Source organism: Staurois parvus, unplaced genomic scaffold (assembly GCF_062004578.1).
Source record: "Staurois parvus isolate SC_StPar_1 unplaced genomic scaffold, SC_StPar_1.0 ptg000058l, whole genome shotgun sequence".
Classification (NCBI taxonomy): Eukaryota; Metazoa; Chordata; class Amphibia; order Anura; family Ranidae; genus Staurois; species Staurois parvus.
The window spans coordinates 1,732,173-1,756,537 of NW_028317854.1; the positions used below are offsets into that span (position 1 = coordinate 1,732,173).

The window sequence follows — 24,365 nt, forward strand, 5'->3', positions numbered from 1 at the left end:
CGTTTCAGGAGCCATTTTTCTGTAGATTACATAGCTCTGAAATACGTGGGCTTCAGGAAAATGTCCCCTATAGAAGGGTATAGCTGTGTACACCTTCACCCAGAATTTCTCATTTCTTTCTCCCCGCCGTTAGACGAGTCTGTGCTGTGGCTGCTTATTCACTGAGTGCAGGTGTGTGGTCAGCCCACGTGTCCTCCTGTGTGTGATACAATGTAAGTGATGTCTCCTGCGAATAATACCTGATTGTTGTCAGCTGTGGCTCTCAGAATTCCAGCTGTGTTGGAGGCAGGCTCTGACACCTCTAAGTAGCACCCTGTGTTTCTCTGTAGAGTCTGGTTCCTGTGGACATTGATATTGACTGATAATGTGTGTGTATATAACCACTTGGAGACCAAGCATTGTCTGGGACGTTTTGTTTACAAGTTTGAATCTGTATTTTTTTCTAAAAAATTACTTATAACTCCCCCAAATTATTTTTTTCAGCAAAGACCCTAGAGAATGAATTGATGTTGCAATTTTTTTATGTTGCATGGTATTTTCACAGCTGTTTTTCAAAAAGCAGTTTTATATATATATATATATATATATATATATATATATATATACACACACCCTTTAGTGAATGAAAAAAATATTTATATATATATATATATATATATATATATATACACACACACACTTTAGTGAATAAAAAATTATATATATACCCCAATTTTTTTAATAATATATGAAAGAAGATGTCACAGCGAGTAAATAGACACCTAACATGTCACTCTATATAATTACGCATGCTTGTAGAATGGCGACAAGCTAGGGTACTTAAAAATATCCATAGGCAGCGCTTTAAAATTTTACAGGTTACCTGTTTGGAGTTACAGAGCTGGTCTAGTGCTAGAATTATTGCTCGCACGAATGTTCACAGTGATACCTCACATGTGTGCTGCGAACACCATTTACATATGCGCGCGCTTCTGCAGGGAATGAAGGGGCGCTTAAAAAAAAAGTTTTTTTTTGTTTTTTTTTACATTGTCCCTTTTATTTTTTGATCACTTTTATTCCTATTACAAGAAATGTAAACACCCATTGTAATAGGAATATGCATGACAGGAACTCTTTAAGAAGAGATCTAGGGTGAAAAAATCTCCAAATCTCTTCTTTACTTTTTATAAGCAAAAGATCAAAACAAAAAAACATTTTTTTAACTTTTTGTTTTAAAAAAAGAAAAAAATTGTTTACTTCCACCACTGACCGGATTTGATGTCATGACTGGCTCTCCATCATGTTAGAAACGATCATAGAGTGTCTCATTGCCTCCATCTTCAGCTGGCTGATCCGTTGGATAATTTCTCAGGCCCACCTGTTTTAATGGTAAGCCAGAGAAACACTGTCGAGTCTCAGGAGGGGGGGGGAACATCCCCTCCCTCCACTACGGAAAGCGATCTGCTAGGACCGCTTTCAATAGAAAGTCAGCTGAAAAAAAAAAAATACCAAGGTTATGGCTGATTTCTTCAGCCATAACCCAGTAAACTAGTTGAAAACTGCAACGTTTATATACGTATTGTGGTCTTCAAGTGGATAATAAAGGTAGAGTCGTATAAGTAAGTGACACCCAGGATATATAACAGAATGAAATGCAGTGTAGATGGTTGAAGCAGGTTTACATTTTATTGGCACTGGCTCACCTGTCACTTGTTCACATGGAGAGCAGTGTAAACAATATCATTCCATACACCTGTATAGGGATGAGCTTGGACACAAATCTGAACCCACCTGCGTTATCCCACCAGGAATCTGTCAAAATGGACAGCCAATCATAGGCGGGTGAAGGCATGCCTCGCAGCTTTATACATAATTTGAGTCTGAACTCATCCCTGCACTTGTAGTGCCTGTATCCTTGGCCTTATTTCAGTGGGTACACACAGTGTGCATTTAAAGGTTTTTGCACCCGGGGGTGTCTAGTTGCTGTGCACTTTCCTACTGGAATTTTGTGTGCCTGGGAGGCATAGGTGTGTCATCTGGTTCCGCTGCCTGCAGCTGGTCAAATATATCCGATTGGATGCAATTGCTGTTTGGTCAAGTTTTTCATCAACAGCCATACACTAATTGAAAAATCGCTTGAACTGGTTTTTCAAAAAACAAACACATGGTCATGAGAGCAAACAATATTGCCATCTTGTAATGACCAAATTTCAAACTATAAATCAGTGGACATGAATCAGTTTTTTGCTTCTGGGTCACATATGCGCAGTTGAATTTTTAATGGGCGAGGAACATACTAAAGCAGTTGTAAGGTTCAAGGTTTTTTACCTTCATGCATTCATTGCATGAAGGTAAAAACCTTCTGTGTGCAGCAGCTCCCCCAGCCCCCTCAATATTTACCTGAGCCCCATCGAAATCCAGCGATGTGAACAACAGCCTCGGTTGTCACAAGAGACCTGTGACAACGCCAATGGCTTCCGTTTGCTGTCTCAGCCAATGAGGAGGCAGAGACCGCCTCCTCATTGGCTGAGACCGCATACGGAAGCCATAGGCTCCCGCTACTGTCAATCACAGCCAGCCAGTAAGTCAATGAGGGGGGGGGGGGGGGGCAGGGACAAACAGAGCAGCAGCTGCCCCATAGCAGGCTGCTTGCTGTGGGGGCACCCGACAGGAGGGAGGAGCCAGGAGAGCCTGCGGGGGTCCTAAGAGGAGGATCTGGGCTGCTCTGTGCAAAACCACTGCACTCAGCAAGTAAGTATAGACATGTTTGTTATTTTACAAAAAAAAATAATATGCCGTTAGAATCACTTTAACCTTTCATGTTATCATTTGTTTGGCAGAAGTTTTCCAAACTGTTCCTTCAGTTGTTTTGGCTCAAAAACGTCACTACTGAATTTCGATTTGTGCCCATTAACCAGACAAAAAGCAAATGAACTGTCCAAATGACAGATTTTCGAAAATTTTTTCATCCTCCTAGATTGTAAGCTCCAAGGAGCAGGGCCCTCCTATCCCTCTTGTATTGAACTGTATTGTCTCCCTTTATATTGTAAAGCACTGAGCAATCTATTGGCGCTATATAAATCCTGTATAATAATAGTGTATGGCCACCTTTAACATAAACCTTTTCAATGATCTATAAATACCCTCTCCCACAGTCTCATACTGCTCTTAAAATGTCCATACCACAGTCCATAGTCCAAAGTCAGAATCCAAAAATTAAAAAATAAATAAAATAAAAACAAAACAACAATATTCCAAATGTGTCCAAATCTTCCCGTTCAATCCACAGGACCCTCAAAAAAAATAAAATAAATATAGTGCATTATCTTAGATACAAAATTACTGTAAGTGATAACATGCAGTCACACTAGTGATATAGATCATACATGTAAAATTAAAGTGAATACACCATATCGCTAGTGGTCCAGTGAGGCAACACTGCAACCGTGAAAATATCGCAAAAACACACAGCGTGATCCGTGAAACAATAATCCGTGACAGTAGTGCCAAATACAGTGCCACACTCTGCTTATGGGATAGAATGCAATTACCCTCTTGCTGTAAGTCAAAGCATTTAAGATTCCTTTATGCCACAAGATAACCTTCCTAGGAGGTGCGTCTTCCTCTCAGGAATACACAATGGGATCCCTTTCTCATACAGCCATAGGTCATAGGTACCGGGGTCCCCGTTCCTCACAGGAAAATAGGAGCAGACTCAGTGGAGTAAAATGTAATTCACACTTTATTCATAAACTTACATCTTAGAATATACCGTCCATCCTCGCTCTAGTCCGTTCACTGTTGTGACTAATTCAAAAATGGCGCGTTAAAAATAAAGTAAAATAAAATAAAATATTTAATTTATTATAAAATATTTTAAATATTTTATATTTTATTTTACTTTATTTTATTTTATTTTAATTTTATATTTTATTTATATTGCCCATCTGGGTTCTAGTTGGGGTCAATTTACTAGATCTATTTATTATTATGAAGTAGAGAAGATATTTATTTATTTATTTGTAAGTTGGGGTTCATATATTAATTTGAGGAGTTTCATCTTATTGACCAGTAGAGGGTGCCCTATTCGTGATTTGTTGTAGGTATAATTAAGGTATTTAGTGAATTTATATATATATATATCTCTTTAATCTTATATATGTTGGAGTTTAGTTCATTGTATTCTATTTAATATATCCATGGATTTATTAGTATTTTATAGAAGTATTTGGTTAGAAATATTGTAGGTGAAAATCAATTGTTTTTATGTATATGTGGATAATAATAAGTGTTGATGTAATAGATTGAGATATACCTGTCTATCGGTTCCCTGTGTATTATGGGAATAATTGCATATATTCTATATTTGAGCCGTCCTGTTGATAATTTAAGGCATCGGTATGATGCCCATAGGTAAAATGGCGGCGGGGCGTCTTGCCAGTAGTTTTAGCAGGATAAGAGGAACCACCGCATTGACGTCTGGATCCCTTGTGAAAAAGTCGGAAGTGACGAAACGCGTCAGTGTGGTGACGTCGGACGCTGAGCCGGAAGGAGCAGCGCGGCCATTTTTGAATTAGTCACAACAGTGAACGGACTAGAGCGAGGATGGACGGTATATTCTAAGATGTAAGTTTATGAATAAAGTGTGAATTACATTTTACTCCACTGAGTCTGCTCCTATTTTCCTGTGAGGAACGGGGACCCCGGTACCTATGACCTATGGCTGTATGAGAAAGGGATCCCATTGTGTATTCCTGAGAGGAAGACGCACCTCCTAGGAAGGTTATCTTGTGGCATAAAGGAATCTTAAATGCTTTGACTTACAGCAAGAGGGTAATTGCATTCTATCCCATAAGCAGAGTGTGGCACTGTATTTGGCACTACTGTCACGGATTATTGTTTCACGGATCACGCTGTGTGTTTTTGCGATATTTTCACGGTTGCAGTGTTGCCTCACTGGACCACTAGCGATATGGTGTATTCACTTTAATTTTACATGTATGATCTATATCACTAGTGTGACTGCATGTTATCACTTACAGTAATTTTGTATCTAAGATAATGCACTATATTTATTTTATTTTTTGAGGGTCCTGTGGATTGAACGGGAAGATTTGGACACATTTGGAATATTGTTGTTTTGTTTTTATTTTATTTATTTTTTAATTTTTGGATTCTGACTTTGGACTATGGACTGTGGTATGGACATTTTAAGAGCAGTATGAGACTGTGGGAGAGGGTATTTATAGATCATTGAAAAGGTTTATGTTATTTGCACTTTCAAGGGTGGAAGTTTGACTTTTCTGTGGGAAGTTATAGAGTATTGATTTATTATGGCCACCTTTAGGCAGGCCAAAATTTTTGCATCTTTCTTTCCTTTAACCACGGGTTGAAGGAAATAAAATTGCTAGATTCCCCCAGGGCTATTGTGTTCTGCCAGAAGGGAATGCAGGGATCCTTCCCCATCCGCAGAGTACAGTCATCACTGCTAGCTGCTATAGCCGCCAGCAGTGGTCAGGAGGGAAAAAACCGACAGGCTGGTTGTACTGGAGTCGATTGATTGATCAATCTCTGTACAACCAGCCTGCCCATAGATGGATTGACGTTTGGCTGGTTCCTGCTGAACCAGGCAAATTTCAATCCTTCTATGACTGGCTTTACTCTGATGTGCTTACAAAAGTGATAAATCTACTTTAAAGTGTCACTTGAATACAGTATACAAACAGTAATTGAAACAAAATATGTGAAACAATATTTTTGAAGAATTTTGTATCTTTCTGTTGTAAAAAGGTATAGGATATTTATGGCAGATGTCACACCCTTACCACAATCTATAAATGTGTATGTCATTTATTTAATTTGCAACACAGCCATTTTCAAGGGGGTCACCAAAAATATTTACAATTCTCCTAGTTAAAGCTGAAATTCAGGCAAATTGTTAATACCAGGGTGAAATATATATAAGGGGTTTATTTTGTCTATCAAATGATTTGTATTTCTGTCCATCCAGGCCTAAGATCCACAGCTCTGCCACACACCACAATTGTGTCCGGCAGGGAAAGAGACCTGATTATTCTCTGCTGCAGTTAGTAGAACTTACTAGTCTCCTCCATCCACAGCCTGTTACTGTTTCTGTCACTATGCTCCCTGTTATCACTATTCTCTCCTGTTATCTGCATGCTCCTTGATAGCTCATGAGCTCTGCACCACAGCTGATTGGCTCATTCTAGCTATATACAAACAGGGAAAACCACTTCAGGTGAGATCAGTGTAAATATAAAGGTGGCAGTAGATCCAGCGCTTGCCAGGTGGTGCCAGCCCGATTCATGGCTAGGAAACACAGGATGGGAGAAAAGCAGATGACTGCACTCGAGGGTAGAAACACTCCATGAAAACTTGTAGCATGAAACGCGTTAACTGTTTCCCTGCTTGTTGAACCGTGTTACTGTGTGTTTTTATGGAACTACAATAATTTTTTGGAGTGCTTCTACACGAGTGCAGTCATCTGCTTCTCTGTTATAGTAATTGCTCATTCTGTTGCTTATTCTTTTCCCAGTCTAAGCTCTGCTGTACAAAGAATTTCAAGACACTGATATCAAGTAAAATTTAAGCAGTTGCACATTTTGAATATAAAAACACAATTAATGATGTAACAAAACAGAGCTGTGTTAATTGTCCTTTTGTATCTGCCTGGAGTTCATCTTTAAAGCGGAGTTCCACCCAAAAGGGGAAGTTCCGTTTTTAAAGATTGGTTCCCCGTTAAGGATTGACACCTTTGGGGAGCGGGTACCTGAATTTGACAGGTACCCGATCCCACGTCCGCTGCGATCGCCTAGGCGATCGGAAGCGGAAGTTGTCCTCCTACCCTCACTCCCCGAAGTCTTGTGGGACATGTGACAGGTCCCAGAAGACAACGGGGCCATTCAGGAATTGCAGCACTACTGCTGTCACAGCCGGGTGCCCACACTGAAGATGCCGGTGGCTGGAATACAGGATGGCCAGTGAAACGGGCTGCGGCGGGGACAACGTGGGATCGTGGGACAGGTAAGTGGCTATTTTTTAAAAGTCAGCAGCTACAGTTTTTGTAGCTACTGACTTTTATTTTTTTACAGAGTGAGTGGAACTCCGCTTTAAAATATACACATAAAAGGGACAGAAGCTAGAGCACAGGATCATGAGCCCGAAAAGGAGATCATACCCTCGAAAACAGGACACTTGGAAGTTATACTTTTATATATGAAAGTAGCTTTAATAGTATTATAATGAAATATGTAATGTCTTTTTTGCTAGGTTTACACTTAAATGATGCTGTGAATTTCGAAGAAAGTCCCTAAACTATGGATTTTGGTAAGTTTTTGCCTTCTGTTGCATTTTATGCTTGTAGTATAATGACAAGGCAAGACAATTCATTGCACATTCTTCTTTAGAACTATCAAAACGATGTAATGCAACAGCCTTACATCTGACATGCAACATCTGAACAATGCATTTCTTTTGTAGCCAGTCAGCGAGGTCACACACTACATAGTAAATCTTTTTAAATCTATTATCATCATGTATGGTTATCTTAAAGCTGAATTCAAGGAAAACCACTAAACACACAATTTAAATATATATACACACTGTATTGCCAAAAGTATTGGGACGCCTGTCTCTACACACACGTGAACTTTAATGGCATCCCAGTCTTAGTCCATTGAGTTCAATATTGAGTTGGCCCACCCTTTGCAGCTATAACAGCTTCAGCTCCTCTGGGAAGGCTGTCCACAAGGTTTAGGAGTGTGTCTATGGGAATGTTTGACCATTCCTCCAAAAACTCTTGTGAGATCAGGCACTGATGTTAGATGAGAAGGCCTGGCTCACAGTCTCTGCTCTAATTTATCCCAAAGGTGTTCTATCGGATTGCAGTCAGGACTCTGTGCAGGCCAGACACGTTCCTCCACCCCAAACTCACTCATCCATGTCTTTATGGACCTTGCTGTATGCACTGGTGCGCAGTCATGTTGGAACAGGAAGGGGCCATCCCCAAACTGTTCCCACAAAGTTGGGGGCATGAACTTGTCCAAAGTATTGTGGTTTGCTAACGCCTTAAGAGTTCCCTTCACTGGAACTAAGGGGCCAAGCCCAACCCCTAACAAGCAACTCCACACCATAATCTCCCCTCCACTAAACTTTACACTTGGCACAATGCAGTCAGGTAAGCACCATTCTCCTGACAACCGCCAAACCCAGACACATCCATTGGATTGCCAGACAGAGAAGCTTGATTGGTCACTCCAGAGATCACTTCTCCACTGCTCTAGAGTCCAGTGGTGGCATGCCTTACACCACTGCATCCAACACTTTGCATTGCACTTGGTGATGTAAGGCTTGGATGCAGTTGCTCAGCCATGGAAACCCATTCCATAAAGCTCTCTACACACTGTTGTGCTAATCTGAAGGCCACACAAAGTTTGGAGGTCTTTAGCTATTGACCCTGCAGACAGTTGGCGACGTCTGCGCACTGTGCGCTTCAGCATGCACTGACCCCGCTCTGTCATTTTACGTGGCCTACCACTTCATGGCTGAGTTGTGTTGTTCCCAGTTGCTTCCACTTTGTTATAATACCACTAACAGTTGACCGTGGAATATTTAGTAGCAAGGAAATTTCATGGATGGACTTATTGCACAGGTGGCAACCTATCACGGTACCACGCTTGAATTCACTGAGCTCCTGAGAGTGATCCATTCTTTCACAAATGTTTGTAGAATCAGTGTGCATGCCTAGGTGCTTGATTTTATACACTTGTGGCTATGGAGGTGATTGGAACACCTGAATCCAATGATCTGGTGGGGTGTGCTTTTGGCAATATAGTGTGTATAATATATAAATATATGCCTTCCCTGCCAAATTATTTGAATTCCTATGTGCACACAGTCATGTAAAAAAACAGACAGTGGAAGACAGCGCAGCTGGACAGGTGACCAAACCTGATTGCACCTATTTAAGCAATACAGTATAGTCACCTCCTTGCTCCCAGGTTGATAGGACAATTCAGGTGCAGTAATAGACTGATGATGTTGTTTCTCTGCGCTTTCTTCATTTCACTATGGTCCTTGTCAGAATATGGCAATGCAGCACACCTAATTGGCCCCAAGTCCTGCCTTCCCTCTTTCAGAGTGCTGCTGTACAGGGGATAAAAAGAGGCTGATATCAGGTCAATTTGGGTATTTTGAGAAGTTGCAATTGAAAATGCAGGACCCTGCATTCACTATATCTGGTCTTCCACAGTACACAGAACATGGAAATGCAATTATTGTAGTAAATATAAACTGCTAAATACCTTTTCTCATCTGCAGTGTATAGCAGTCTTGTGACTTATATCAGTATCCAGCCAAGCACTGGTTAAAGGTTGTAGGTTTTCATTCTCCTCTGACTGTCCCATGAGGCTACATAACCCCTGACCCTCTGTCTGGACAGTGTTGCTTGGCCCTGTGCCAATCACATGCACCCTCCCAAAAAAACAAACAAAAAAAAACTCTAGCAATACACCCCAAACTGAGCATGTGCAGAGTGCCTCCTAGGGCTCTGTACTATCAGCAGATTATTATTATACAGTATTTATAAAGCGCCAACAGTTCGCTCAGCGCTGTACAATACAATGGGAGACAATACATGCGACAGTACAATAACAATACAATGCGATACATGAGGGGTTCGAGGGCCCTGCTCCTTGGAGCATACAATCTAGGAGGGAGGGGATAGTGGTACAGGAGGAAAAGCTGTGGGGGATGGAGTGGTAGGAAGAGTGGAGGAGGTCAGCAATTAGCAGGGGGTGGGGTAGGCTTCCCTGAAGAGGTGGGTTTTCAGGGTGCGCCTAAAGGAGAGGAGAGTAGGTGATAATCTGATGGATTGGGGTAGGGAGTTCCAGAGGATGGGGGAAGCCCTGGAGAAGTCCTGGAGGCGGGCATGGGAGGAAGAGACCAGGGAACTAGAGAGAAGGAGGTCTTGTAAGGAGCGGAGAGTGCGTGTTGGGTGGTATTTGGATATTAGGTCGGTGATGTAGTTTGGGGCAGTATGATGGACAGCTTTGTACGTCGGTTTTAGGATTTTGAATTTGATCCGTTGGGCAATCGGAAGCCAGTGGAGGGATTGGCAGAGGGGGGTGGCGGAAACGGAGCGGTTGGTAAGGTGAATGAGTCTGGATGCAGAGTTCAGGATAGACTGAAGTGGGGATAGCCTGTGGTGAGGCAGGCCAGAGAGGAGGGAGTTGCAGTAATCAAGTCGTGATATGATGAGGGAGTGGATGAGCTGCTTAGTGGTTTCTGGGGTTAGGAAAGTGCTATTCTGGCGATGCTGCGGAGGTGGAGTTTGCATGAGTTTGTTAGTGATGGAGTGGTGGGGTGGAGGTCAGAACAGTGGTGAGGCCGAGGAAGAGGGGTGATGAGGGGGTTGCTGTGTGAGAGGAGATGTGTGGGGAGGAGGTCTGGGCAATCTTGTTTTTGAAGTGATTGGCAATCTCGAGGGCGGTGAGTGAGGTGCTGGGTGGAGGTGGGGGCGGAAAGAGTAGAGAGTTGAAGGTGGAGAAGAGCTGGCGAGGATTGGAGGAGAGGGTCTTGATGAGGGTCAGAAAGTAGGCTTGTTTGGCAGCGTGGAGGGAGGAGGTGTAGGTGTGGAAGGCAGATTTATAGCGGGTGAATGCTAGTTGGGATCTGGTTTTGCGCCATAGTTGCTCCAGTACACGACTGCGTCGTTTGAGAGTTTTGGTGTGATCAGTCTGCCAGGGCTGGAGCAGTCAGGGTCTGATGTCTCTTGTGGTTAAAGGTGCTAGCGAGTCAAGAGCGGTTGACAGCGAGTTGTTATAGGCGGTCATGGCCAGGTCGGGGCAGGACAGGGGAAGGATGCTGTCGTAAAGTTGATCAGCTGCAGAGTGGAGGGGGGCAGGGTTCAGGTTGCGGAGGTTTCAGCCTGTAATAGTATGACATTTGGAGGGGTAGGCATTTGAGGACGAGGAGACAGAGAAGGTGATAAGGTTGTGGTCAGAGAGAGGGAAGGGGGTGTTTGTGAGGTTGTGGGGAGCGTAGAAATGGGAGAAGACAAGGTCCAGGATGTTCCCGTCGGAGTGGGTGGTGGATTGTATGCACTGTGCGAGTGCAAAAGAGGAGGTTAAGTGGAGGAGTTGGGATGTGGCCGGTTTGTTGATGTTGACAGGGATGTTGAAGTCTCCAAGGATGATGGTGGGTAGTTCGGAGGAGAGAAAGAAGGGTAGCCAGGCGGAAAGTCTTCAAGGAAGCGGGATACAGGTCCAGGAAGCCGGTAGATTACAGCAATCCTCGGGGGTTGGGGAGAAAGATCAATTGGGGACTGTGGAAGAGGGGGGAGATCAGAGAAGACAGGATCAAACAGCTTTTTTACTTAATGCAGATGATTAACCCATTAGAATACACGTGAGTATAACAAGCATGCTTTACTGCATATATAGACTCATTTTACTGTTGTGGGTTTAGTAACACTTTCAAGCTCAACTTCGAGAAATCTGAAAATTCTCCTTTGCAAGTGGGGCTGGGCCTGGAGTTAAAGTAGAGCTAAATGCATGGAGGTATGGAAGGTTGTAATATAACTCCTATCAGTTTTATTTTTTGCCATCTGTGTCCCATTGGGGAGATTTATCTTCACTTTCTGTCCCATAGTCAAAACAGGAAGTGGGGGAAATCCCCCCAAAGTGAGGGAATCCATTTTTGTTACCAGAACTAGTGTCCCCATTGGAAGATTTTAACTCTGTGACTCTTATGGAGACCACCCAAATTTTGAGATTTTTTTTTTTTACTTTCACTTTTGACGATAACCGTAAACAGGACAAGTAGAGAGGTTGAATCTCCATAATAAGGGCACAGACAGCAATAACCACTGACAGTTGTTCGAAACCCCGTCTCCTCTATCCAAAGCTTTAAAAAAAAGGTTTGCTTTTAGTTATACTTTAACTATTTGTTTTTCTCTAGGGGAGAGCAAAAGCACTTTTACAGTGCCTTGAAAAAAGTATTCATACCCCCTTGACATTTTCCACATTTTGTCATATTACAACCAAAAACATAAATGTATTTCATTTATCTTCTTGGAATTTTATGTGATCAACCAACACAAAGTGGCACATAACACAGGTCTGCAAAAAAATTTTTTTCAAGAGCTGTTTTGGTTATTCCACGTAATCTTTGTTTTTTGGTGCACTGAATCCGAAAATGACCTCCATTTTATCATAGGACATCACGTTTCCTGACAATTTAGGTAACTATGTTAAATAAGGCAATACCTTAAAATAAATGGAAATAGACTTATAAAATTAAACTTTTATTACAATTTTTTTCATGAATCCTTTTTTGAACTGAAATGAGCTCACCTACACACACTAAACTCGATTCTTCTTCCCTGTGAGGCTCCTTTTGGTACATTTACGCTTGTGAGTAGCATCTGGAATGTCTCTCTGAAGCATCCAACAGTAGTCTGCCATCATTGTAATGCTCCATTTTCCCTCGTATCTCCTTTCCATCTCTTTTATGTCTTGGTGGAATCGTTCACCTTGTTCCTCACTCACAGCTCCCAAATTTTCAGGAAAGTAGTCAAGGTGGGACTGGAGAAAATGCACTTTCAAACTCATCAGGCAACCTAAAGCTTGAAATGCTTTCAGCATTCGTTTGACGATCTTTTTGGATCTTTGTTATTGCCTAAAAATTTTTGTACGACTTCTTTAAATGCAATCCACCCTTCTTTTTGAGGATCCGTCATGGTATTGACAAACTCTTGATCAACTATAAGCCTCCTAATGTCTGGTCCGACGAACACACCTTCCTTCAATTTTGCCTCTGACAGGCCTGGAAACTTGGTGACCAAGTATTTGAAGCATTCTCCATCAATTGGAAGTGATTTTATGAATTGCTTCATCAATCCCAATTTTATGTGGAGAGGAGGTAGAAGAACTTTATGGGAAGGTACCAAAGTTTCTCAGGGGACATTTTTTTCACCGACTCTTAGCACCCTCGGCTGCCAACTCTTCTTGGTCCAGTGATTGTCAGTCTCGACTGTCCCATAGACACAGAAAACAAGGGTATTTGGTATCCCATCCACTGGATTCTTCAGGAAAGATTAACCCCTTCTACCATTAGAAGCACAGACTCAGGGCTGAGGCTTACACATACAGCATGCTGCTGAGTATCCCAGTAGTCAGACATGTCACTCAGAACAGTACTTGTATGCACCCCCCTTACAGGGGGGGAGGGGCAGAGATTGTTTACCTGCAAATAACAACAAAGGGCCAGAAGAGAACTAGGGAAATGAGGAAATAGATTTTTTTTTCCCTAAAGCTTGCTTAGCTTATGTATATATTGCTGACCATCAGATTTACAGTGCTATATTTTTTTTTACATAACTCGGACAACCCCTTTAAGGTTTTTTTGGCATTTTATATCTTAAATGCACTTATGTGAATTAATTAATAGTAATTTGGACTATAAATTTGGTTAAAAACCCATAATATAAAAAAAATACCAAAAATTAAAAGAATTTGATAAATTTGAAGACAGTTTTGCATTTTGTGGCAAATCATGACATCTAGGAGTTTTTTCAATATTTTATTTGTTTTCAGCACACCAAAATACATGGAAATTAGATGAAAATAATCAAACAGCTTTTTAGTCGCAGACCTGTGTAATTGTGAAGTGGAAGGAACATGATAAATGGTTTTCAAAAATTTTTACAAATATCTGAAAAGTCTGGCATGCATTTGTATTCAGCCCCGTTTACTCTGATACCCCTAACTAAAATCTAGTGGAACCAATTGCCTCCAGACGTCACCTAATTAGTACATAGAGTCCACCTGTGTGTAATTTAATCTCAGTATAACTACAGCTGTTCTGTGAAGCCCTCAGAGGTTTGTTGGAGAACATAAGTGAACAAACAGCATCATGAAGGCCAAGGAACACACCAGACAGGTCAAGGATAAAGTTGTGGAGAAGTTGAAAGCAGGGTTAGGTTATAAAAAAATATCTCAAGCTTTGATCCATCATCCGAAAATGGAAAGAGTATGGTGCAACTGCAAACCTACCAAAACATGACCGTCCACCTAAACTGACTGGCTGGGCAAGGAGAGCATTAACCCCTTCTCTCTTATGGGTAAAACAAATCTTAACGCTTAAGCAAAATCTTGCAACTTTGACATATGTTAGTAAAACTGTACATTTCATCACAACTACTTTGTACATCCAGGTGGATTATACCTTGTTTTTTTTTCAGGAAAAATTGGGCTTTCATTTGGTGGTAAATGGTAATGGATAGCTCCTGTTTTTTTTTTCATTATCAAAAGAAAACGAGCCCAAAATAGTAAAAAAAAAATATTTTTCTTTCAATTTAGCTGTGTTTCTTGTTATTACCATAAACTACCACCAAAGAACAACCCAAAATACATTTTCCAGTTCTTGATGATCGCAGTACTACCATATATGTATGTTATTTGTTGTTTGTACCCACAGTACAGCCCAGAAAAAATAGTGTGCAGTTTGTTTTGTTTTTTACCTAAAGCACACTGACACTGATACCAATTTAAAAAACAAAATCTTGACCATTGACCCTGACCTTGACCCAAACACTAACCCTGACACTGAACTAGATCAAACCTTGATCTAGGTATTTTTTCTTTATATTTTATTTTATTTTTTAATATTTATTTGTTGTTTTTTAACAGTTTTTTTTTCATAGTGAAAAAAAACAAGGGGGGCGGGCTGTACAGTGACTGATCACTGTGATAGCCAATCAGAGGCTCTCACAGCGATCATGTGACCCAGTATTGGGAGTCCCGGATCCCGATCGTTAGAACGGGACCTGGGGCTCTCTGTGGCACCCCGGTCTTTGTGCTGGGAGTGCGCTGTAAGGTGCGCTTTCAGCACAAAGACAGGTACACAATATGCGGCCCCATGGAAAGAAGCCCAGTTCTGTGAGGCCGCATATTTGTGTTATGACAGCGTGAAGTGGTTAATCAGAGAAGCAGCCAAGAGGCCCAGGGTAACTCTGGAGGAGCTGCAGAGATCCACAGCTCAGGTGGGAGACTCTGTCCACAGTACAACTAGTTGTTGTGAACTCCACAAATCTGGCCTTTATGGAAGAATGGCAAGAAGAAAGCCATTGTTGAAAGAAAGCCATAAGAAGTCCTGTTTGCAGTTTGCGAGAAGCCATGTGGTGGACACAGCAAACATGTAGAGGAAAGTGCTCTGGCCAAATGAGACCAAAATTGAACTTTTTGGCCTGAAAGCAAAATGCTATGTATGGCGGAAAGCTAACCCTGCATATCACCCTGAACATGCCATCCCCACCGTGAAACATGGTGGTGACAGCATCATTTTGTGGGGATGCTTTATTTCAGCAGGGAAAGGGAAGCTGGTCAGAGTTAATGGAAAGATGGGCGAGCCAAATACAGCGCAGTCTTAGAAGAAAACCTGTTAAATTTTGCAAAAGACAACAGGACAACAACCCTAAACATACAGCCAGAGCTACAATGGAATGGTTTAGATCAAAGCATATTCATACATTCACTCTCTAAATGTGCAAAGCTGGTAGAGACATCCCCAAAAAGACTTGCAGCTGTAATTGCAGCGAAAGGTGGTTCTACAAAGTATTGACTCAGGGGGGCTGAATACAAATGCACGCCACACTTTTCAGATGTTTATTTGTAAAAAAAATTGAAAGCCCATTTATTATTTTCCTTCCACTTCTTAATTATGCGCCACTTTGTGTTGGTCTATCACATAAAATACATTTATGTTTTTGGTTGTAACATGACAAAATGTGGAAAATTTCAAGGAGTATGAACTTTTTTCAAGGCACTGCAGGTCTCCTTCATACAGGTGTACAGTACCGTACGCCCATGCAGGGCCATGTTTACCTCCATGGAGATGTTCTGTGCATCCTCATGCAGGCAGTCTCATCGATGTCTATTGGGACACAGAGGCTGAACAAACACAGCTATGTGACCTAAAGAAAGGTGCCAGATCACCTTTTATAGGAATTTTGTTCCTATAAAAAGTTTGCTGTTAAAATTGGATGCTATAAACAGAACATAGTGCATACTACTTTTAAAATAATAGCATTTTGTCTGTGTGTAGACAGTCATACATTTAGCTGTACCCTTACAACTACTATCCTTGCAGGTTGTCCCAGCCTGTCATCCAGTATTTCTCTTGTCATACCTTTTGACTTCAAAGTGGATAACTGTTAAATGCTCTGTGGAGCACTAATCCTAACTGCTGCTTATAATTTTGAGGAATATCTGTTGGGGGAGGATGAGAGTAAGTATCATGTTTTATGTTCTTGTGGATCGTGCTCTCTAACACCCTAACAGTACAGAGATAAGGGTAGCACAATGGACCACAGTTCACATTTACACTCCAAGAATAAAAATGTAATGCCTATATTTCATTACTGCTTATCTTGTAAAGAGCTGCCATCTAATGTACAGTGAGGAACAGAAGTATTTGAACACCCTGCGATTTTGAAAGTTCTCCCACTTAGAAATCATGGAGGGGTCTGAAATTCACATTGTAGAAGCATTCCCACTCTGAGAGACAGAATTTAAAAAAAAGTTCAGGAAATCACATTGTATGATTTTTAAAGAATTTGTCTTGCACTGCTGAACATAAGTATTTGAACACCTAAGAAACAGCAAGAATTCTGGCTCTCAAAGACCTGTTACTGTGCCTTTAAAAAGTCAGCCTCTATTCCACTCATTAATCTAACTTAGTAGCACCTGTCTGAGCTCTTTAAAGACACCTGTCCACCCCACAGTCAGTCAGACGCCAACTACTGCCATGGGCAAGACTAAAGAGCTGTCAAAAGACACCAGAGACAAAATTGTGGACCTCCACAAGGCTGGAAAGGGCTATGGGACAATTGCCAAGCAGCTTGGTGAAAATAGATCAACTGTTGGAGCAATTGTTAGAAATGGAAGAGGCAAAACACGACTGTCAGTCTCCCTCGGACTGGGGCTCCATGCAAGATCTCACCTCGTGGGGTATCACTGATAAGAAAGGTGAGGAATCAGCCCAGAACTACAAGGGAGGAGCTGGTCAATGACCTGAAGAGAGCTGGGAACACAGTTTCAAAGGTCACTGTCGGTAGAACACTACGCCGTCATGGTTTCAAGTCATGCATTGCACGGAAGGTTCCCCTGCTCAAGTCATCACATGTCCAGGCCTGTCTGAAGTTTGCCAATGACCATCTGGATGATCCAGAGGAGGCATGGGAGAAAGTCATGTGGTCAGATGAGACCAAAGTAGAACTTTTTGGTCTAAACTTTACTCGTCGTGTTTGGAGGAAAAAGATGGATGAGTTGCATCCCAAGAACACCATCCCTACTGTGAAGCATGGGGGTGGTAACATCATGCTTTGGGGGTGCTTTTCTGCGAAGGGGACAGGACGACTGCACTGTATTAAGGAGAGGATGAATGGGGCCATTTATTTTGAGATTTTGAGCAACAACCTCCTTCCCTCAGTCAGAGCATTGAAGATGGGTTGTGGCTGGGTCTTCCAACATGACAACGACCTGAAGCACACAGCCAGGATAACCAAGGAGTGGCTCCGGAAGAAGCATATCAAGGTTCTGGAGTGGCCTAGCCAGTCTCCAGACCTAAATCCAATAGAACATCTTTGGAGGGAGCTGAAACTCCGTGTTGCTCAGAGACAGCGCCGAAACCTGGCAGATCTAGAGGAGATCTGTGTGGAGGAGTGGGCCAAAATCCCTGTTGCAGTGTGTGCAAACCTGGTCAAGAACTACAGGAAACGTTTGACTTCTGTAATTGCAAACAAAGGCTTCTGTACCAAATATTAACACTGATTTTCTCAGGTGTTCAAATACTTATGTTCAGCAGTGCAACACAAATAAATTCTTTAAAAATCATACAATGTGATTTCCTGATTTTTTTTTTTTAATTCTGTCTCTCAGAGTGGGAATGCACATACAATTTGAATGTCAGACCCCTCCATGATTTCTAAGTGGGATAACTTGCAAAATCGCAGGGTGTTCAAATACTTCTGTTCCTCACTGTATGTGGGCCTATCAAGCTGCACAGAACCAAGCTTTGCTTCAGATTTCCTCACTCATTAATCTAAAGCTCATCTGAATAAAGCATGGAGGCTACCAATAGTGATCTCTTTCTGAAAATGCTAGTTGCTTAATGGCTCCTTTTTAATACTTTAGGTAGGTATTCCAGAACAAATACTGTAAATTAGCTAGGAAAGTCAGATTACAGTCGGATGTCTTGTCTTTTGCATGCTAATTCCAGGTCAGCAATTCAGATTATTGAAGCAGAGAGTCAGCAATGTCAGCCTCCTCTCTAGAAATGTACCCTTTAAAGCTAACCTGTCAGTCGCTTTCCATTCTGTAACGCCTTCATCACTAAAGGACTCAGCAGTGACATAGGGGTTGAAAGATGGACATAGCTGACACTTGAAAGTCAGGAAATATAAAGGCCTCTTTGGCGTTTTATTAAAGCTATTGTAAGACACAGACTGCTAGAAAAAGAAGTATACTAGTTCTTCTCTTTCAGAGAACTCTCATGTCAATATTTATACTGAAAGGGTCGATTTACCTGATTTTTACATCCCACTTATATTTTCATGTTTTTCTCTTCTCAGTATTTCTGTTTCCCTCTTCAGTTGTTGCCTCTGTCCTTGTATCTACCCTCTTCTTACTTCTATAAAGTAACCATGTCTATTCATGAATATTTTGTATTTATTCTTTTGAGAATAGCAGATGTTCTGAGATCAGCTTTGATTATGTAACATGCAGTTAAACAGGTTCTTCCATGTTTGCTTATGATCTTTTAAGTATAGACTTGTATAGAATATAAAAAAACATTAAACATTATTTATGGTAAGTGTAGAATTTATTCCATAGAATAAATCATTATGTATGTTTTATTATGCAGGATATTGGAATATATGTGAACAAACAGTGGTTCTCCAAGGAGCACTGCTTCTAGCAGAGAAACTTGCCGTACACAGAACATTGCTGGAGTTTAAGAAGCCTGACTGGCCTCTCATTGAAAAGCCAATAACTGATGCTCTAAAGGAGATCAGCTCAGGTACCTGGTCACAAAGCCACGAATGGAGGAAAAGAGCCATCGCTATATTCTGGGCCAAAATTATTTCATGCCGGTCACAGCTGGCCCTGGATGCCGAACTGGACATCGAGAGGAAATGGAAAGAGGATGTTTTTTTTCCAGTGGGAAACATGATGCCAAAAATAAATCATACAGTTCTGTATGAACTGCTGAAAACTTCAAAGGCAGCAGATATATTTGCAGAACTGCTGTTGGCACTGCCAGCAAATTTTTGGGTGAATGAAGTATCCTTGTTGCTAGACCATCTTTGTGATGAAATATCTATAGAAGATGTGACTTTCTTTTTGGATGTGTGGTGGGAACTAATGAAAGGCTATAAGCACAGACAGGATGAGACTGTTAAGATATTTTCAGCTGTTGCATGTCAATACTTGTCTAAAACAAACGATGACCTTTTGCCGAGCTCAAAAAGATTTAAACCTGACCCTGAGCAAGTTTTACCTCCAAATAATAGTATTCTTTCAGCAATTCTGGATAGGCTTCATAAAATTAGACCGTACATCGCTAATGTCAAGCTGAAGTGCTGCACAATTGCTAACTTAGCAGACATGTTATGCTCTTCTGCATTTCTGGAGAAAGAGTCAGGGCATCTTCCCGTAAGGCAGTACTTAGAGAAACTGGTTGCTGTCCTTTGTTTTTGTAATACGGGAGCCAAAAACCTTCATCCCCAAAGATACCTCCCAGAAATGATAAGGGAAGCAGAGAGGGTTGTTCAGGGTGGAAACATAGCTTCCACATTTAGATTAACAAAAGAGGCTCAGGACTTTAGTTTAAATCTACTCAAAGATCTGCTCCTTCAGTGGGGAGAAGAACTGCACAATTATATGAATAACAATGACGATATTGGGTATGAGTGTTATAGAATGAACAGCAGCCTGGCATCTTTGCAGAAAATTCTGCTTGCATTGGAATGTCCAGAGCAAAGAGCGAATGGTTTAGAAATGGCAAAGTATATCACCAGCCTACAGGAGAAGACTGCAGTGGCTCAGATAAAATACACAAGAAATGACACTGACACAATGGCAGTTGTTACCATGAACATAATTAAGGATAAGATGGACCGCTATGAGGAAGTTTGCCATTTCTTTGCTTCAGAAGTTGCCTGGGCATTTACTAATTACTGGTTCGATTGCCTTAACAAAAACAAAGCACTTTTTCAGGATGCAGACCTGATTTTCAAATTACTGGAAACTGTGGATAAAGCTACATCAGAGCAATGCAATCAAAATATCAAGCAAATTGAAAAGTGTGCCAGTATTGTATTAGATCTGTACTGCAAACTCCCTTTAGAAAAGATGAATAATGTGCTTATGAGAGTGTTATGTAGATGGGGAAAGAAAGGGCTGTCTCATTGCATGATGGCATTTACAGATCACTTCCAGGAAGAGCTCAACATGACATTCAATCAGATCTCCCAGAATGTAACGAATGACAACCCTGTTACTAGAGTGGCCAGACTGGCTCTGCTGCACCCTGAACAAGTGGTCAGCAGAGCATGTCACATTGCTGTGACCAACCTTGGTGCTCATGTCTTTTTATCAAAGATACTGATCTCACTTCCTGCCTTAGGTTTTAGCAATTCTAATAACTCAGAGGTATCAGACTCGTTAATATGCAGGTGCTTGATGGAAACCTGCTGGGGCAAACTTTCCTCAGATAAGGAAGAAAGTCAGTTTTTATACTTGCTGGCTTATTTAATGGGATTTTCTGAAAATGCAGAGAATAACACAGCATCTGTACTGCAGCCAGCAGAAGTGGTAAGGACATTTGTTCTTCCATACCTACTTGATGAATGCGTTCATTTGAAGTCCTGTTTGTATATTCTTCAAAAGGCACTTGGTGTAGCGAATCCACTAGATACCTCCTGCAAGCACTGGGTTTTGTCCTGCTCCCCATTTCCACTTCTTATGTCTCTATGTAAACTCCTCAATAGCTATAGTAGGTGCTGGCAGCATTCTGATCAACCATATTGCCTTACATTGGAATCCAAAGAGTTAATAATTGAAATTCTCACTCAGATATTTATTGTGATCTTGCCAGAGGCTGATAATAGTACAGAAACTTGGAACAAGTCACTCTTCTGGCTGCACAGAAAAATGGAGCACTTAGATTGGGTTGTACAGTTGAGAATGAAACCAATATTTGGAAAGCACTTTAAGTATGAAGTCCCAGCTTCTTTGTTTGAGGTTTGCAAACTTTCAGAGGATGAGTGGACGACACTTCACCTTCCAGAGTATGGGCTGGGAACAGGTCTTTTGGCTTGGATGGAATGCTGTTGTATATCAGGAGACATGAAAGACCAAATGCTGTCACTTTTGTGTGTCAACATAGAGGACCCAGAGGAGGTCAATCTCTTTAGCAAGGGGTTCTTGGTGGCCATGGTTCAAGTCCTTCCTTGGTGCAGTTCAACTGAATGCAAGCTTCTCAGTCAAGTTGTGAGGACTCTCCTGGAAAAACAACTTCTCCATGTGCCATATACTCTGGAATATGTGCAGTACATGCCTCTCCTTAACCTCCGGCCATTTGCCTCCCATCTCCAGTACTCTGTCCTCCTCTTACGAGTTTTCCAGCTCCTCTGCAGCTCTAGCTGTTCTAATTGGCTTACGCTTGATGGCCAAAAGCATATTGCAAGGCTTTACAGTGGCTGCATCTCGGATATATTGGATGGAATTAAACAGCAGTTGTTGGACTGTAGTCTTCAGTTACAGAAGGAACAGAAAGAAGCAGAGTATGTTCAGGAGGTTTTGTTCATTTATAGTCAAGTGTTTTGCCATGTCCTCCATATTATAGCAATGATGCTGGAAAACACATGTGAACCTCTTTTCTTTTTGTCCCTTGAAATCCTCTCCTTGTATGAGACCCTACGAGCTAGTGACACTGATAAAAATAGCTTGCTGAGAAAAGAAAATGATAGACACTTCTTAAAGTCCATCACTGAGAGCGTGAGTAATGAGCACCACCGGGTCACTCTGATGCAGAAAATTAACAAACTTTAAACAGCAAGTCATTGGAAAGGACCTGTAAGTGCACAAGCTAAGAAATATTACACATTACAATTAAGTCAGCCATAGTAAATTATCAAAGTCATAACGTTTGCTTTACCTCATTTAGCATATGCATATTACACAGTGAAACTCATGACATGGTTTAAACTCCTAATGCAAGAAAATCACGCAATTAAACCAATGTCTGATATAAATACTACATTAGAACATCCAGCTGATATGTCAGTTACACAAGAGCAATACAATTTGTTATAATTACAGAAATGTTTCACCTTAAGGATACCGGTACAAGGAAATCTGCCATTGCTGACTTCCCCTATGAAATTACATTTTCTGCCTCTCATTATGATCCAAAGGCTTCAGTACATTTTGAGTCAATGACATGGAAAAGGTATGCCGGTTAAAAGCTCTGGGTTTATGCACTGCATAATTTTTCTAAGTAAGTGTTTTCAAATATTGAAGCCAGAGATAGCCAGTCAACTAGAATTAAAGAAGTTAAGCAATGGTTAAACCCATATTTCTATCTTTGGATGATTTCTTAGTTTTAACAGTTTACATAATTTTGATTGTTAGTCTCCCAAGTAAGTGTCCAGTAGCTAATTATTTAAATCACAAGGTTTTTTTTATTTTTATTATGAATTACTTTGTTATGAATACCATGCACTGTTTAACTTCTACTTGTTTGACTAAATAAAATATTGATACCTGTGAATGTCATTACTCATATTTACAACATTTTACTTGCAATATTGAATTTAAAGTGGACCTTTTGTCTTCTTTCACTAAATATCACATCAACAGGCAGCTCTGCCTGCTGATATGAAATCATGTTGCATTTATCCCTCTGACTGATGTTGTAGGTTGAATCCCTAATGTCTGTTTAGTTATTGTGCTTACTAGCCCTGTGTTGCCAACTTTTTGCAGGAACTCCCCGCTAATTCCCCGTTTTATATACGCTGCCATTTTGGGTGGTTTCCATCAAGTGTGGCGTATTGCCATTATTTGGGCAAATCTTAGGGTAATTACACCACATTATGTGGTAACTGCTGTCTGCAAGCTAAGGCTGGCCATACATTATACAATTTTCTTGCACAATTTTCCTTTTAGATTTACCAAAATCATATAATATGAGGTCAGATCTAAATACTTTTAATTTTTATGCAATCAGGCAGGCCCTTGCATTACGAAGTTGAAGGTAAATATAAAGGAAATTGAATAAGAAAATTGTATAATATACTGCCAGCTTAATATTGGGAGTCTGTGCGTGCGTATGTGAGCCATGGCACCTGGCTGGTTTTTATGACAACTTTGTTATGATTTTAATGTGGTGTTGGGTGGAGGTTTATCTTCCAGTGTTTTGTACTTTTTTAAAATGAATAAACTGTTTTCATTTTGCAAAGCTAAACTGTCTGGTCCCCTCATGGTAACTGCTTAGGAGAGAGATTCTCTTGTTTCCACCAGTGTGTATTGAGTGATAGAGCAATGGGGTCCACACTCTTGGTTATTTGGTGAGACAATGAGCTTTGCTCTTTCCTATGAGATGTGTCCCTTTTTTTTTTGTTCCTTTAAGTTTTATTGTGGTCTTTAAAATCACTAACTTATTACAAGAAATGTTTTTTTTTTCTGCTTTAGGAAACAATAGTGGTTTGGGACATGTTTTAAGTATACATGGTATGGAGGGGGAGATACAGTGTGTGTGTGTGTAATAGAAAAAAAAAAATAAATATATATATATATATATATATATATATATATAAATCTAGATAGAGATATTATATTTTAACAGAAAAAACTTTTCACAACTTCAACAGGTTTGGTCCAGAGAATGGCAAACAATAACCCTAGGGCAAAGGAAACTCCTTCTTAACTTCCTGGCACCTAACCACAAGGGGCAGGTAGATCAATTCCCCGAGTTCCCAATTTGTTTTGTTCATAACTTTAGTTGTTATTGCAAGAAAATCTAGTAATTTTTTTAAATTTGAATTTCCACTGTTGCTGTGGTCATTAATACCTTATGTGGTAACGATATTTGTAGAGACCCTTTCTCTAAACGGATGAGAACATTTTTTTAATATGTGTTTATATACATATACTCTTCCATACTCAACTCATGCCCACCTGTCCTTGGGATAAAACATCAATGTCCAAGTTCTTTATACTAGAATGGATTTATTTTTACAGCTGAACTCCAGCCTTACCTTTTTTTCTTCCTTATTTGTGGCAAGCCCTCTCCTCTGAAAG

At 40.8% G+C, this 24,365-nt stretch overlaps 1 protein-coding gene across 2 annotated transcripts; it reads left to right on the plus strand.

Moving 5' to 3' along the window:
* The first annotated feature begins 64 nt into the window (after positions 1–64).
* On the plus strand, positions 65–23,529 carry GEMIN4 (gem nuclear organelle associated protein 4). 2 transcript variants are annotated; one of them, XM_089668450.1, is made up of 3 exons: positions 65–212; positions 7,270–7,326; positions 18,925–23,529. In XM_089668450.1, exons 2-3 carry the CDS (start codon positions 7,317–7,319, stop codon positions 22,113–22,115), a joined length of 3,201 nt encoding a protein of 1,066 aa, XP_089524576.1. In that variant the 5' UTR covers positions 65–212; positions 7,270–7,316; the 3' UTR covers positions 22,116–23,529. The 2 variants fall into 2 exon arrangements, with proteins under 2 accessions (XP_089524576.1, XP_089524575.1); XM_089668449.1 differs by lacking the exons at positions 65–212; positions 7,270–7,326 and adding an exon at positions 16,155–16,287.
* Positions 23,530–24,365: the final 836 nt, after the last annotated feature.